Here is a 14,900-nt window from a genome sequence, read left to right on the forward strand (position 1 = left end):
CTAAATAAACGAGCTGCAACATATAAAAATACAACATTTCAATATATTTTTAATGCAATAATGAGGAATTAAAATTGAAATATGTTACATTATTATAATGTTATTTTGTTGCATGGCAGGATAAATAAGAAATCGCGTGAAAAATATATTTTCATAGTTTGATAGAAACAAAGCCCTTAAATAATACTACCAGGCTTATTTCATATAAACAGTATATAATAAACATAATATTTTCTGTTGTTATTATTATTCTTAATCATTCAGGCTTTGGGAAATAGAATGAAATATAATTTATATAAAATCGGGAATTAATATTTTAAAAGTGGCGATCATGAACATTAACGGAATATACTACAGATATTATTTGTGCAATGGATATTTAAAGATATATTAATAAACCGAAAAACTGAAGTCAATATCATTCTGTTGTAATGATTCATAAAGTAAACTTATAGAAATATTTTATTCTAAATAATTGCAAAATGTTCTCACGCTTTAAATATAATTGCAATAATGTAGCATTTTTAGGAAAGCAGAAAACAGTTAATACACCTGTGCGGTTCATGTCACTGGACACATGCTGTTAAAATCTAAATATACAGAATGCTAAATACAGATATAATCTAAATATTAGGTTATATTAAAGAATAAATATGAAGAATGAAAAATAATATATATATATATATATATATATATATATATATATATATATTGCCCGACACCCCACATGCAACAACAAGCAGTTATTGTACCAATAAGTAAATAATTAATGTGTAATCTTTTTGCATCTGTTGCCTTTTAATAATATGTAATAGGAGTTATCAGAGGTGTAGTGAATTATTTATTACAGAGGTGCTGAGAAAATTACTGCTGGTAACTGTATAGCTCATGTGTAGAGGATACGAGGATACAAGGAGATGATGAGAACGAGCACGGTACAATCTCACACATATACTATAATGGTAGGGCAGCAGGGGTGGCACATCTTTGGGGAGAACTCGATTTGTGCATTGGATCGATAAAAGGGCAATGATAGTTTCCTCAAGTTCACAGTCAATAAGTCACTGTCAGCTGCACTCTAGAGATATAGATAGATAGATAGATAGATAGATAGATAGATAGATAGATAGATAGATATTAGATAGATAGATAGATAGATAGATGCAAAGTTTTCCCTAGTGCTCACGTTACCACAATTGATACACATTTTCCAGTTCTCATCTCCATCTCCTTATTAATCATGTAATTATATATATATATATATATATATATATATATATATATATATATATATATATATATATATATATATATATATGTGTGTGTGTGTTTGTGTGTGTGTTATAAATTCAAATGCATATATATATATATATATATATATATATATATATATATATGTATATGTCCGTGTGTGTTATATCGATTCATCTGTATTATATGTTTACAGTACTTGATATTAAACCTATAATATAGATAGATAAATAAAATAACAGAATTCACTTATATACTACAATGGGTATATGCCAATAATTATACAGCAATAGTGTGATTAAATGTATAGAGCAGGGTGCATGCCTGCCGCTGTTATTCGTGTTGGGTCACGTGTTGTTGTGAGATCTCCCCATAAATGTGGGTGATGTTGGTGGTGGGCACCTTCTATGAGTGGGATACCCTGGTCCCTGGTAGCAGGCAGCACGTGTTTGCAGTGGATCTTGTTACATTGTAGTAATGCAGCTCATCTGTGAAATGTTATATATAACAAATCACTGACAATATCATCACACAATAAGCAATGGAGGGATTACTGTACTGTAATGTTCTGTACATGCAATGCTTTGTTTATGCTATATACAGTTACTGCCATGCTGATGTCAATGTAAATATAGAGAGAGAGAGGGATAGTTATGTTTGTGTATGCAAGGTCCCATAGTATTAGTGTCTATCTAATGATTTTCCCATTTCTTCTCTCTTTGTGTCTCCTCTTTTTTTCGTCTTCCATCTTCCCCAGCAGGGCATGGGGGTGTGAACCAGCTCGGGGGGGTATTTGTGAATGGCAGACCGTTACCTGATGTGGTGAGACAGAGGATAGTGGAGCTGGCCCACCAAGGGGTGAGACCTTGTGACATTTCTAGGCAGCTGAGAGTCAGCCATGGCTGTGTCAGCAAGATCCTGGGCAGGTAAGAGGACTTCTGGCTTCATCTAATGGCAAGATACAATGTACCCACGATATTACTTGTAAATGAATAATAATCGTCTAACAGCTCGTCAATGTCCGGTAAATAGAGAGAGATTATATATATATATATATATATGTATATATATATATATATATATATATATATATATATATATATATATATATATATATATATATATATATGTATATATATATATATATATATATATATATATATATATATATATTTATATGTATATGGAATGCAGTGTCCTGCAGAATAATGTAGATTATAGCAAATGATTGCGGCCAGTGGCTCATGTTTGCAGCCTTCATTAATAGTCTGGTGCTCTGATTATTGCTGATTTTCTATCATTTTCCATTCCTGTCGGCTTATTTGCTACACTGCTTTTTCAATGACATTACAAGGCTTTAATAGCGATTATACATTCATTTTAAATTAACTTAAATACTCTAATGTAACAAACGCTGCTTCCTTATTAGTATCATAGAATCATTATCATTGCTGCTTTGTTGATATCGGAACGATCAGATCTTGCTTAAAGTCGTTGAATTTCCAAACGATGAAAAATCATCAACAGCAAAATAAATCTATCTATCTATCTATCTATCTATCTATCTATCTATCTATCTATCTATCTATCTATCTATCTATCTATCTATCTATCTATCTATCTATCTATCTATCTATCTATCTATCTATCTATCTATCTATCTATCTATCTATCTATCCATATCTCTGTATGTCCTGTCTATATTTGTGCGGTTCTTACAAGAACTGTATGCTCTCTGCAGGTATTATGAGACCGGCAGCATCAAACCAGGAGTAATTGGTGGATCGAAGCCTAAAGTAGCAACGCCGAAAGTAGTAGATAAAATCGCAGAATACAAGAGGCAGAACCCAACCATGTTTGCCTGGGAGATCCGGGACAGGCTGCTAGCAGAAGGCATTTGTGACAATGACACTGTGCCCAGCGTCTCCTCCATTAACAGGTACAACATGACCATTATCACCCTATCTGCCATGCTGTCCATTATTCCATGACCTCTCACCTGACCTTGTACTGCATTACAGTGCACAGCTTCCCCTGTCTTCTCCATGCATTGCTTTATATGAGTTGGAATACTTTGTATGTTATTTTTGTATACTGGAGATCTCTACAAAGAAATGTCTCTCTTCTGTTGGGTTCATGATTGAATTGTTTTTCTTGCATCTGGTGTAAAATGTCACTTTTGCTGCCTTCCCTTTGTTTATGAGTATATTCCATCTAATGTTTAGTGTTCTCAGTAATTAAGCATTTAACAGCTCCCAAATTTACAGACAATCACCAGAGTCTCAGCTACTGAACCATTAAAATACCAATGTTTATTTATCTTAACCAAACAGACTTTAAAAGTGGCAAATGCAAACATATAAAATTGGACCAGGATTACAGGGGATTCAGCTTGTAACCAAAACTTCTCTCTATTAGGGAAAACATTCACTGCTGCTCATAATTGCTGCTATTATAGGATTACACCTGCCTATAGCTATTGCTGCTCTGTTAAGTAGTCAGCATCAGTGTATCATCTACATGTATGTGTCTATTTACAATGGAAACAGTACTAAAATAATACATGTATCTAAATGTAGCGTTAATTTATTTGTAAACATATATGGATCTAATCCTAGACATATGATCTAATACTTGGAATGCTGGGATATTGGAATTATTCTTTCTATCTATCTATCTATCTATCTATCTATCTATCTATCTATCTATCTATCTATCTATCTATCTATCTATCTATCTATCTATCTATCTATCTATCTATCTATCTATCTATCTATCTATCTATCTTCTATCTATATCTATCTATCTATCTATCTATCTATCTATCTATCTATCTATCTATCTATCTATCTATCTATCTATCTATCTATCTATCTATCTATCTATCTATCTATCTATCTATCTATCTATCTATCTATCTATCTTGGATTTGTCATACAACTATAGCTTTGACTCCATTTGACACAGATATGTATATATATATATATACCAGCGCATAAGGCAGTTACACAGTGCATGTTTTCCACCTTGTGTCATAAGTACAGCACATAAATGCATTGTTCTGCTATCCTTTCATTAGATCTGACATTGCTATTATATATTCACAAGCATAACTAAGGAAAGGTACAGCTATAATTGCTAATGCCATGCAGAAACACAGCAGAAAATACAATTTAGATATTATCTGTTCCAATTGCTCTGGCATCCTACGTAAATGTTTTTAATATTTCACAAATGACATGGAATTATCCCAAGTCATCTTGCAAGCAGCAGGTAAAATTAACTGCTGGAATGTACCTTGGCTCAAAAAGAATCCCTGAGACATACATGCGCTGTAATATACTGCTGGGCTACTTGACGAAATTATTCCTGTGTGTGCCATCTGTATTAAAATGGTTATTAAGATATGAACAGGGTAACATAATACTGATAGACTAATTATACACCTTCCTATAAACTTCTCTCATTCATTGTGTTCTAGTTTATTCCAGTTTGATAAGATAAAAATAAAAAAAATAAGTAAAATAGCTTGTTGATACTTTATACATATCCTATTGGTTTAAACCACAGTATATTGTCAACGCTTGGATAAACTGCTATACGGAAGACGTGTTCACATATTTATGTCAAAGATTCAGTCAGTCGATGTTAAACTGGAGGAATATTTTAATATTGCAGAATGTGGGTGTAATGATTAACACAAAACTTTCTGTAGTTTCGCTTACCCTCCATTTAAGCATTTTAATCTTTCGTTGATCCGCCTCTGGTTTAGAGGCCTTCTCCATTTAATTTCGCTTAATATATAGTTATACAAGACAGTACAATTAATGCGTGATGTAAGATATCTTGACTTTTCTGTTTTCTTGGCATTAGTAGATTATGTTTTATGTCTTGTATAATATGCGCATTGCACCTGAGCAGGTTGTCTATGGTATAGATTGGGAAATTCACCTATTAAATATGAAGTTGGATAACTTGATAGTTAGTTTAGGGGAGTACGTACTAATCCCTTTGAAGCAATGGGGCCTACTATGGGGTATAGCAATACCAGGAACAATTAAAGGGTTGCAAGCTCTCATGCAGAGCTTGTTCTAATATTGCTGTTATAAAATGCCTATTTACAGATGTAGCAGAGCGGAATTTGTCATTTGACTCCATGGCGACTTCATCACTAATGCATCATCATAACTGTATGAGTCGAGATCATGAAGTAGGTTTATGTGCATGTATGTGTTTATGTCAAATAACAAAAATTAAACATTGGGATATAAGCTGCGCCGAATGAAAAAAAAACAACTCAGGTCTGCTACAACTATATTTTCAGAAGTTCATAAATTTCAGAATTTAAAGGACACGTTAGTAAGGAATGACACGACATCATAAAATAACCACTTTGCTCAGAAATATGTCCAATAGATTTCAGGATAGAGGAATTTGTAATATCTATCTATCTATCTATCTATCTATCTATCTATCTATCTATCTATCTATCTATCTATCTATCTATCTATCTATCTATCTATCTATCTATCTATCTATCTATCTATCTATCTATATATATGTGTATATATATATATATATATATATATATATATATATATATTATAACATGGAACCAATTTTTGGGACAAAAGTTCTCCTATCGGTGTGCCTGGTGATTACTGCCGTGTATGTATAAATGCATATAATTTATACTGCGGGATATGTATATCTCTATTTTATGGCATAATTGTATATTGTTATAATTAGTAAAGTCTCTGAAAAAAAACTTTAAAAAACATTTGGGACATTATAGTCCATTACCCGCTGATTAAATCGTATCTTATGTTTCATGAAATTCTGATTTTGAAATCATTGAATTTTAATTTGGAATTTTAAGGCTCTAACTTCATGTACCAGGATAACTTTTTTTTATAAAATAAAAGTATTGGTTAACAAATTTTGAAGTGCTAAAACTTTTACGCATCTACTAGTATTTCGGCTGTCGTTTTTTGTAAAGATGATCCAAAAAGTTATTTTTTTCAATATACATCAGTCAGTTGCGGCTGAGAAAAAAAACTTCAGGGTAAATGTATAGCAGCCACAAAGATTTATTGCTACATTCTGTTTGTTGGAAAAAAAAAAAAATGATTTCTGTAAATTGTCAGTACATTTGCATTTGTAATGTTTCATAGCATTTAACTGAACACAATGTACTTTACTTTCTTTCTATTTTTTTATTTTTTAGAATTTTCCTAATTTTTTTCTCTATATCATCTATTTCTCTTTTTATTAATAGTAAATCTGGTTGATATAATTCAGTAGCAAATTGTGATTTTTTTAAATATTTTTATGACATTGATTGCTCATTTTTCAAATTTCATTTTGAATTCAAAATTCAAGTTCTGAAGTTATTTTCAGATATTAGAAATAAATAGCTGGGGCATTTTAGCTAATAGTTCATATTTTTGCCTCAATATTCCATAAGCCCACTGTGCTGGGTCATATAAAACGGATCATTTATGAGCAAAATTCTGAAGAAAATAAAATTACTTTTATCACTGCAATATGATAGTGTTTTCTTCTTATCTTACCTAATATATGAGTTTGGGCTATTTTTAGCCATATTTTTGGGATAATGTTTAATAAAACAAATGTCCATTTTATTTCTTCTTTTGCAATCCAGTACGATTGTACCAGTGGCAATATACAAGACAATGGGCAAATGTAGAGTTACAAATGTTGACAGAGAGATAGAGCCAATATTTAGAAATGAGTTAATATACCCTGGTTTTCATCATTTTTTTGAGGTTTTTATGGTCTACTTTCGTTAATACAGCTCTTGGTTTCGGCTGACTATGTTCGCTTAATAATAGTCTATGTTTGAAACTTTGATCCTGTGGCTGGGTGCAATTAAACAGCTTTTTCTGGTTACTTTGTTATATTTCAATCATATTTATAATATAAAGTAGTTATGTATGGACTCGTAATAACATGCGGACTGCATCCTACTAGAAGTAATGAGAGTAATTATTATAATTTTCTTAATGAAGCCATCTGTGATTGGTTCTTTTATGATTACTTATCCTGAGGTATTGTAAACTGCCGTGATCTCTCCCTATATGTGCTGTAATAAGTGCTGCAAGTTGGTAATCCATATATTTGGTGACCTTTTCTATGAAAATGTACATGTTAGAAAATATCTAAACCAAGCTCATGCGAACTTACACCTATAGTAAATCATCAGCTCTATCTCGACTGTAATGTGTTATCCCCCTACCCCAATTATTCAGTCCAGCAATGTGTTTCATATAGTTCTCTGTTCCATACCTTAGATTAGCTGTTGGCTATCAGAGATTATAAATACATGTTTTTTTTTGTCTGTAACAGTTCATTTTTTGTCTATCCAGTCTACAAAAAGAATGTTGTTATTGGAATTTACAAGTCTATCTTGTCATTTTCCCAGAGACACATGTATAGGTCAAAGAAATACAAAAATACATGTGAGATCAAAGATATACCCAGGCATTTAGATTAGCAGTGCTTGAATATCACAAAAGGCTATAGACTGATAACTCAATAAGATAATCGCTTCAGATATGGAGCGCTATAAATCCATAAATGTGCCAGGTAACCTCTCAATTCCCTTCCCAACACACAACCCAAGTCCATTTATTAATGTCCATTCAATTCAGCACAGTTCATCAAGTGTGGTCTGGAGTGCAATCCTATCCCATATTTGTAACAATTGGCCCATAGAGAGGTAGATTTAGATCAGAGACCAGCACAAAACCTTCTGTCTGTGTAAAAACCAATCAATAACATGGTAACCAGATCCACTGTCACTGGAAAACAGACAGCAAAATAGTTCAATACAGAAATTCTTCAATGGGAATTATAAATTCCAATGGACGAATATACAACTTCTACAGCATGGATAAAGTATAGAGTTCCGACTAAATGAGCTTCATTATACTATAATACAAAAAAGATCTGCTCATCGTCAGGTCAATTCTAATAGACTTTGGCTACAAATATAAATGTCTCTTGATACAATAGATCCATCCCCAAGAGACCTATTCTCCATCAATAACTCATCCAGCACTTAATCTAGTCAGTGTCTTAAGTCTATACAAAATATTCCATGTTGATGTAGAATTAGAAAAAGGTGAAACTTGTGATGCTTAAATAACAGTGAATTTCTGTGGGTAAATTGTGATTGGATTATTGAAATTTCAAGACATTTATAAGTGGTTAGCAGTGTCTCTCCTGCCTGAGGATAACCATTCATGTTCCTCATTTAGGAATATTATTAGGGTTTATATTATTATTTAGACCATGCTTAGCTAGTTAGGAGGTTGGTCTGATATGCAATAATCCAAGTAATCAATGTGGATCCACCAGAATTCTCAAAAATTAAAAAATTTTCTCTAATGGAGAAATCATAGTATATAGGCCTTTGATTCTTTGCTTGTTTTTTTTTTTAATCTAAACTCTTGTTTCTGTTACTATATAAGTATTATGTTAATCTTACCAACAAATTCTAGTGCATAGATCATACATACTGTGCTGAAAATGTATTATTATTAATAATATTTGATAGAATTCTAAGCATAGAAACCAATGTATTAGGTGTGTAATATGAAGCGATGTGACAGATATGATCTCCGCACTAGAATGTCTTCAAATATATTTATTCCATTAGATTCATTGTCCATATAACAACACTCTCACTATTATGTTAGAGTTGCATGCTGGCGCTATAAAAAAATGTGGTCCTGTTTAATGTTTGAAAGCCTGCTCGTATCTAATGCAAATGACATTTCCATTCATATAAATCGTCCATGCATGCTAGAAGACATCTAAAAGTCCTGAATGATGCATATATGGGAAATCATGGCACTTTTTTTCTCTCTCTACAAGCACTGTTGGCATAGAGGGTGGAGAGTAAGGAGTCAGGTGCAAATCCCACCCATCTGTGCAGAGCATTAATGAACTTTGCACTGTAACTAGGGGTCATTCTTCCGTTACACTGGCATCAGCATAACATTTTAATGAGATGTTTAGAGAGCGGGCTGCCTCACAAGAGACAAGCGCGCACACACATGCACATTCACACACAAAAAGTCAAGAAAAATTCATTTCATGCACTGTGGCTGCTTAAGAAAGGGCAATTTGAGCAGGATCCAGCATATGTATGTGATAAATGTTAACTGTGCATTAATCGTATTAAAGAGGCACCTATAAACTTTTCATTTCTAATTAAATTCAGCCTGGTGATTTTTTTATTTTTTTTTTGCTCCTAGATACCCAGCACACTATAGGCCTATTGTTTATGTGGAAAATTAAAATGCAAATACAATGGGATTTATTTCCATTACTGGTATGATAGGCTGGGATTCTCTGTTTAACAGCCCGCAATTATTTAAAACCAGAGTGATTTTTTTTTTCTGTGACTTTCCTAGGGCATTGTTCTTTTCCGCAAGGTCACATCCCCATTGCATGTCCAAATCCTTGCAAAAATAAATAAATAAAGCTTGCAAACTGTGCGGCTACATTACAAAGCAATATCCTCCAAGTATGGCCATGCTGATTGTTGTTAAGTGAATAAGGTTAGGCTTCAAACAGACCATAGAACAAAACCGCGATGAAATAGACATTACGGCAAATTACAAACCTTATTTTCCTGCTAACACTGTGTATCAGTAATAATAATAACAATATGAAATTGGATAATTATAATAATGACGATACTTACATTTTTTATGGGGCTAGGCTTAAACTGAAAACTAGCACTGCTGAATGAACATATCCTCTATTTGTCTTAAACAGATTCGAGAGGCTGCTGCTGTCCGCATAATGACCTCAAAAAGGATTTTCTTGCCAATATGATATTAAATTGACATAGTGCAATGAACCATAAAAAGGCACAGAGGTGTATGTATATTATAAAATAGACTCTGAACCTATATGCAGAGCAGTGAGAGATATTCCGGCAGACTCTCAGCTTTTTATCTTTCTAAAGCACCCACCCATGCGTTACGCCACTAAAATATGGAAATGGGCGCCAGGTTAATTTCACTGTGGCAAAATGCTGTTTGCATATAATACAACTGTGTAGTGCCTTTTCAGCAGACAGCACTTGCACAGTAAGGAAACATAGGGTCAGCAATGTGTTTATGGATTTCTGACCAATAATACCGTCTGCCTGGGCATTCAGCAAAAAGGTACCAGCTCCAATTAGGAAGAGAATGGCCTAAATGACTGTAAATGTATCCAGATACACCCATGCCACTTGATTATGAATAAACAAATGAATATAATAACACCGGTAATAATAATAATATAGCATTGGCAGTGTCCGTCAATCTGGCCACAGCGGCAAATTAGTCAAAACAAATCCATTCTCCAAAACCTTTTTTTTTTTTTATGCTTTTGAACATTCAGCTCTCCCAGGAGTATTGACAAAGGCCATTACAGAAGCAAATGTGTTAGGTAAAAAAGCTGGATGTAACGGGCAGTGTGGCGGTCTTTATTTTATGTGCGCAGTCCCACTGCACGGTGAATGTTATGGCTGCTATAAAAGGAAAGCACTTGTTCATATAACACATTGCTTTTACTATTGCTTTATAATTTAAGATTTGCTTAAATACATGGCAAGCATAGATCAGCCCTGGCAGCAAAAATAAAGACCTGAGCGTCTCGCCAAGGTGCTAATGCCATGATCAGCCTTTTTTACTCTATTCTTATAAAGGACAAAATATTTTAAGGTTAATGACATAATAAAAAAAGTGTCCAGGAACTCCAGCACTTAGAATGGGCGATGTTAACCCACTGGTTGTCTGCCACTTGTAGTTGACACCGATAACCGTCTTTGCTAACTGTTGTTGTCGTTTTTCTTGTTGTTGTATTACTAAGTTATAAAAATGGTGTGTAGAAAAGGCAGATCCAGCACTCGAATGTATAAAAAATTCGATTTTTATTTAGGTCATTTAAAAATAGGGATAAAACAACAATCCCGGGACCACGCTTACGCGTTTCAGACCACTAGGGTCCTTAATCATAGCATAAACTTTTGTTAAAACTTTTTTCACTATTACTAAGTTATAGACTGCTCATGGCTTGCTAGCAATATCCTTCTGTACCTATCCCAATATATATACATATCAAACATATGGCCCCATCATACATTTGCACACATCACCAATTGACTTGCATTGTACAATGTATACAACTTTTTGCAGGATCCCCTTATAATGAAAAGTATAGTTACGCTTTTTATATGGTTTTCAATGCAGTCAACTAAAAAGGTATACCAACATATACTGGCCAAACAGATGCAGAAAGGATACATTTTGGCATATGTTGGGCCCATTTTACCCTAAGGACACATTCAGTGTATACATAGGCAACATTTTCTAACATAGACCCTGAACATAAGGAAAAAAGGAGGTGTGAACAAAACGATTTAACAACATATTGAATCTGTCAAACTTTCGACTCAATTGTGGTCAAGAACCCAGAAAAATTTGAAAACGTAACCTATGAATTTTACTTACAAACCAAGAATTTTCATAAAATCTGGTTTGTTACTGTGGTTAAAACAATTATTTGCAAAAATGTTCATTATTGAGCGTAACCTAAAAAATATATATATATCAATGGCCATTTTAAGATCACAACATCCATACTGCCTGCAATCTAAATGCAAAATTCAAGAGCAATGCTCCATATTTATAAATATAAGTACTACCTGTATAGGATTGTTAGTACCGATATATCACACAGACATTGGTGCAGCCATATTATACGCAGCTTACATTAGCCTCATACATAAGTGAGAAAGGAGACTTGGCTTTCCTTTATTTGAGCACACAAGCTGCATTGCCACACCTGTGTCATTATTTATGTCAAACACATAGAAAATGCTAAATGTCACAGAGGCATAATGAAAAATGGAACATTCAGTGCACAAATTAATTAAATGGTAACCTAGCCCATGAAATGTTAACAGTAATGATCAAGCATATAGCAGCAAACAGACTAAAGCTACATAGATAAACATGGCGTGTAAGCTGCATAGTAAAAAGCTCAATTGGTGTTACGTTATATTTACAATGTTTTGCCATAAAAGTCTAAATCAGACAATTTTTTGCCTTAGTCGTAGATGAAACAGTTATACTGATGGTGCAGTTAGTGCACATTATAATTCTAAAGTTGTTTTTTTGTGGGTAGAGGGAGGGGCTGTTTTGGTTGCCATTTCAAATAAGAGGGTGACTAGGCTTACTGCCCACATTGTATATTGTTGGGTTCTCGCCATGTTCTGTCATATTACATATTTTAAACTTTAGAGCATACGTTTATTAGAAATAAACAATGTCATTGTCCAGGAGGGAAATTTTGTCTTGGGTCATAAAAATCATGGATGTAGGGAGGTGACAGAGGAAAGATGACCTTCACTAAAAGTAAATAATGGCTTACATCTAAAGGTGGTGGAAGGGCAAAATTCAGTGAAACCTGGGCTATAATATAGTGGCTCTTGGACACTGAACATGGTAATTTTTGGTTCCAAATTAGAGAATTTACTTACAGGTGAAAATAGTAGCCTATACAAAGTAGTGTAACATTTTCCTGTCTAAGACCTGGTAAAGTTAGTAACAATGTAACTTGCCTGTAATGTGCCATGAGGGTCGCCAATGTAACTTGTATTGGATACACACTAATCTCCGACAAATGTCTAATGTACTGGGAGTGCTATGACTGTAGAGCTGTAGACCGTGGAGTCATGACTGCCCTTTATGTCCTAAATGATCTGGAGATTTGTTCAAACTAAACGTTCTTAAGGCCCTTTTACACCGGCCGATATTCGGGCGTTGCAGCGAGCGCCAATCAACAAGTCATTGTTGATCAGTGCTCATTTGCTCCGGTCACATGGAGCTGTGGATGGGGACGAGCGGTCGTTACTCTGATCGCTAGTCCCAATACATTATCATGTCGGCAGTGCGCCTCCCCGTTTGCGGCCGACAACGATAATATTTAACTTTTTTAAAACAATATGACCAGCAGATGATCGAGCGTTTACTCGTTCATCTACTGATCACTGCCCTGTTTACACAGGCAATCATCAGCAACGAGCGTTCTATAAACGCTTGTCTGCACGATAATCTGCCGGTGTAAAACCCCCTTTAGACAATTCTGCATACTGTTACTGCAACACCTCAGGTTGGCGTCATCATTAATGTTATACTTTAACTACTTCTTTTCTGGAGGGACCAGTATAGTGGCAGTAGTTATCTAGACACATTTGGGGTCATGTATCAATAGTGTCATTTGAATGACATATTTGTTAGAATTGTAATGACCCATATTTATTAACATATTGTTCGGACATTTCATACATTATTTGAAACTTTAAATTGGAGGCCAGTCTGTACATCAGCTCTAGCCGCCGTGCATGCACAACTTTACTTTATTCAGACATGTGTTGTCAAAAAACGACTGCATGGACATGACCCCTATTCTACAACCGTACTTGGGGGCATAGCTATAGGAGGTGCAGCTGTATCAGTCGCTACCGGGCCCTGGTGCTTGAGGTGGCCCAAAAGTCCCTCCACCTCATAAATAAGATACTAGTATTATAAATAGCACATGGTAGGTAGGGGGCCCTGTTACAGATTTTGCATTGGGGCCCAGGAGCTTCAAGTTACGTCTCTGACCGTCCTTATCTGAGAGAAAAAAAGGAATAATGTTAGTAAATATGGCGCATGAACTGGCATATTTCCTAATGTACAGTATTTACTATAGAATACCAATCAACATTTCTTTATTCCATCGACATCAAAGTTTCTAAAGAGGGATAAGGCCATTTTACACTGGCCAATAATCGGGCAAACAAGAGTTCAAAGAACTCTCGTTCCAGATAAATGCCCTGTGTAAACAGGGCAGTGATCAGTAGATGAGCGAGCTAACGCTCATTCATCAGCTGATCGTATCGTTTTAAATGTGTAAACATGAAGACGTGCTGCCGATATGATAATAATGTAAGGGGACGAGCGATGGGAGCAACGACCGCTCGTCCCCATCCATATCTGCTTGTGAAAGGAGCAAGCGAGTGCCGATCAACAAGCTGTCTCGTTGATCGGTGCTCGCTGCACTGGCCAAAATGGGCCGGTGTAAAAATACCCTTAATGGTGATGATATTTCTCTGTTCCGCATTTGCTGCTTACATCTAAACTTAGGCTTAGGTCTTAGGTCTACTCAGGCTGGCTCAATTTGATTATCAGGTACATAGCACTACTTGTATTATTACATTTGCTGAACCACAGCAATAAGATCTACAGAAATAAACAGTATTATTGCTAGTAGTTATCATATATAAAGTGCTGACATCTTCTGATATACAGTTCAACTGGATTATGATTGACTGAACATCACAGTCTGACCTGGACCGTACATACTATTGACTTGAGCATGCCATTACCTTATATTGTGACAACTGACATCAGCACTTAGTGATTCTCACGGAACAATTCATATTGACAAAACTAGTGATTTTAGTAAGCTCTGCCTTCACTTTCCATTATTATTTAGAGGTAGTCATTATGTGACAGACATTGAACTCCTAGTAATAGGGCAGGGACTCTATAAACATCTGTTGATGTGTTTGATCT

General features: G+C 34.6%; 1 protein-coding gene across 11 annotated transcripts in view; it reads left to right on the forward strand.

Annotated features, from left to right (window-relative positions):
• The window catches only part of PAX2 (paired box 2), a 63,414-nt gene that overhangs the window by 896 nt on the left and 47,618 nt on the right, over positions 1–14,900 (forward strand). For 8 of the 11 annotated variants that reach the window (XM_075841585.1, XM_075841582.1, XM_075841588.1 and 5 more), the window contains exons 2-3: positions 2,009–2,177; positions 2,993–3,190. In XM_075841585.1, the coding sequence (XP_075697700.1) occupies positions 2,009–2,177; positions 2,993–3,190 (367 nt within the window). The remainder of the gene's footprint in view (positions 1–2,008; positions 2,178–2,992; positions 3,191–14,900) is intronic. The other 3 variants (XM_075841586.1, XM_075841584.1, XM_075841593.1) reach the window with 1 other exon arrangement.

This window comes from Rhinoderma darwinii, chromosome 11 (assembly GCF_050947455.1).
Source record: "Rhinoderma darwinii isolate aRhiDar2 chromosome 11, aRhiDar2.hap1, whole genome shotgun sequence".
NCBI lineage: Eukaryota > Metazoa > Chordata > Amphibia > Anura > Rhinodermatidae > Rhinoderma > Rhinoderma darwinii.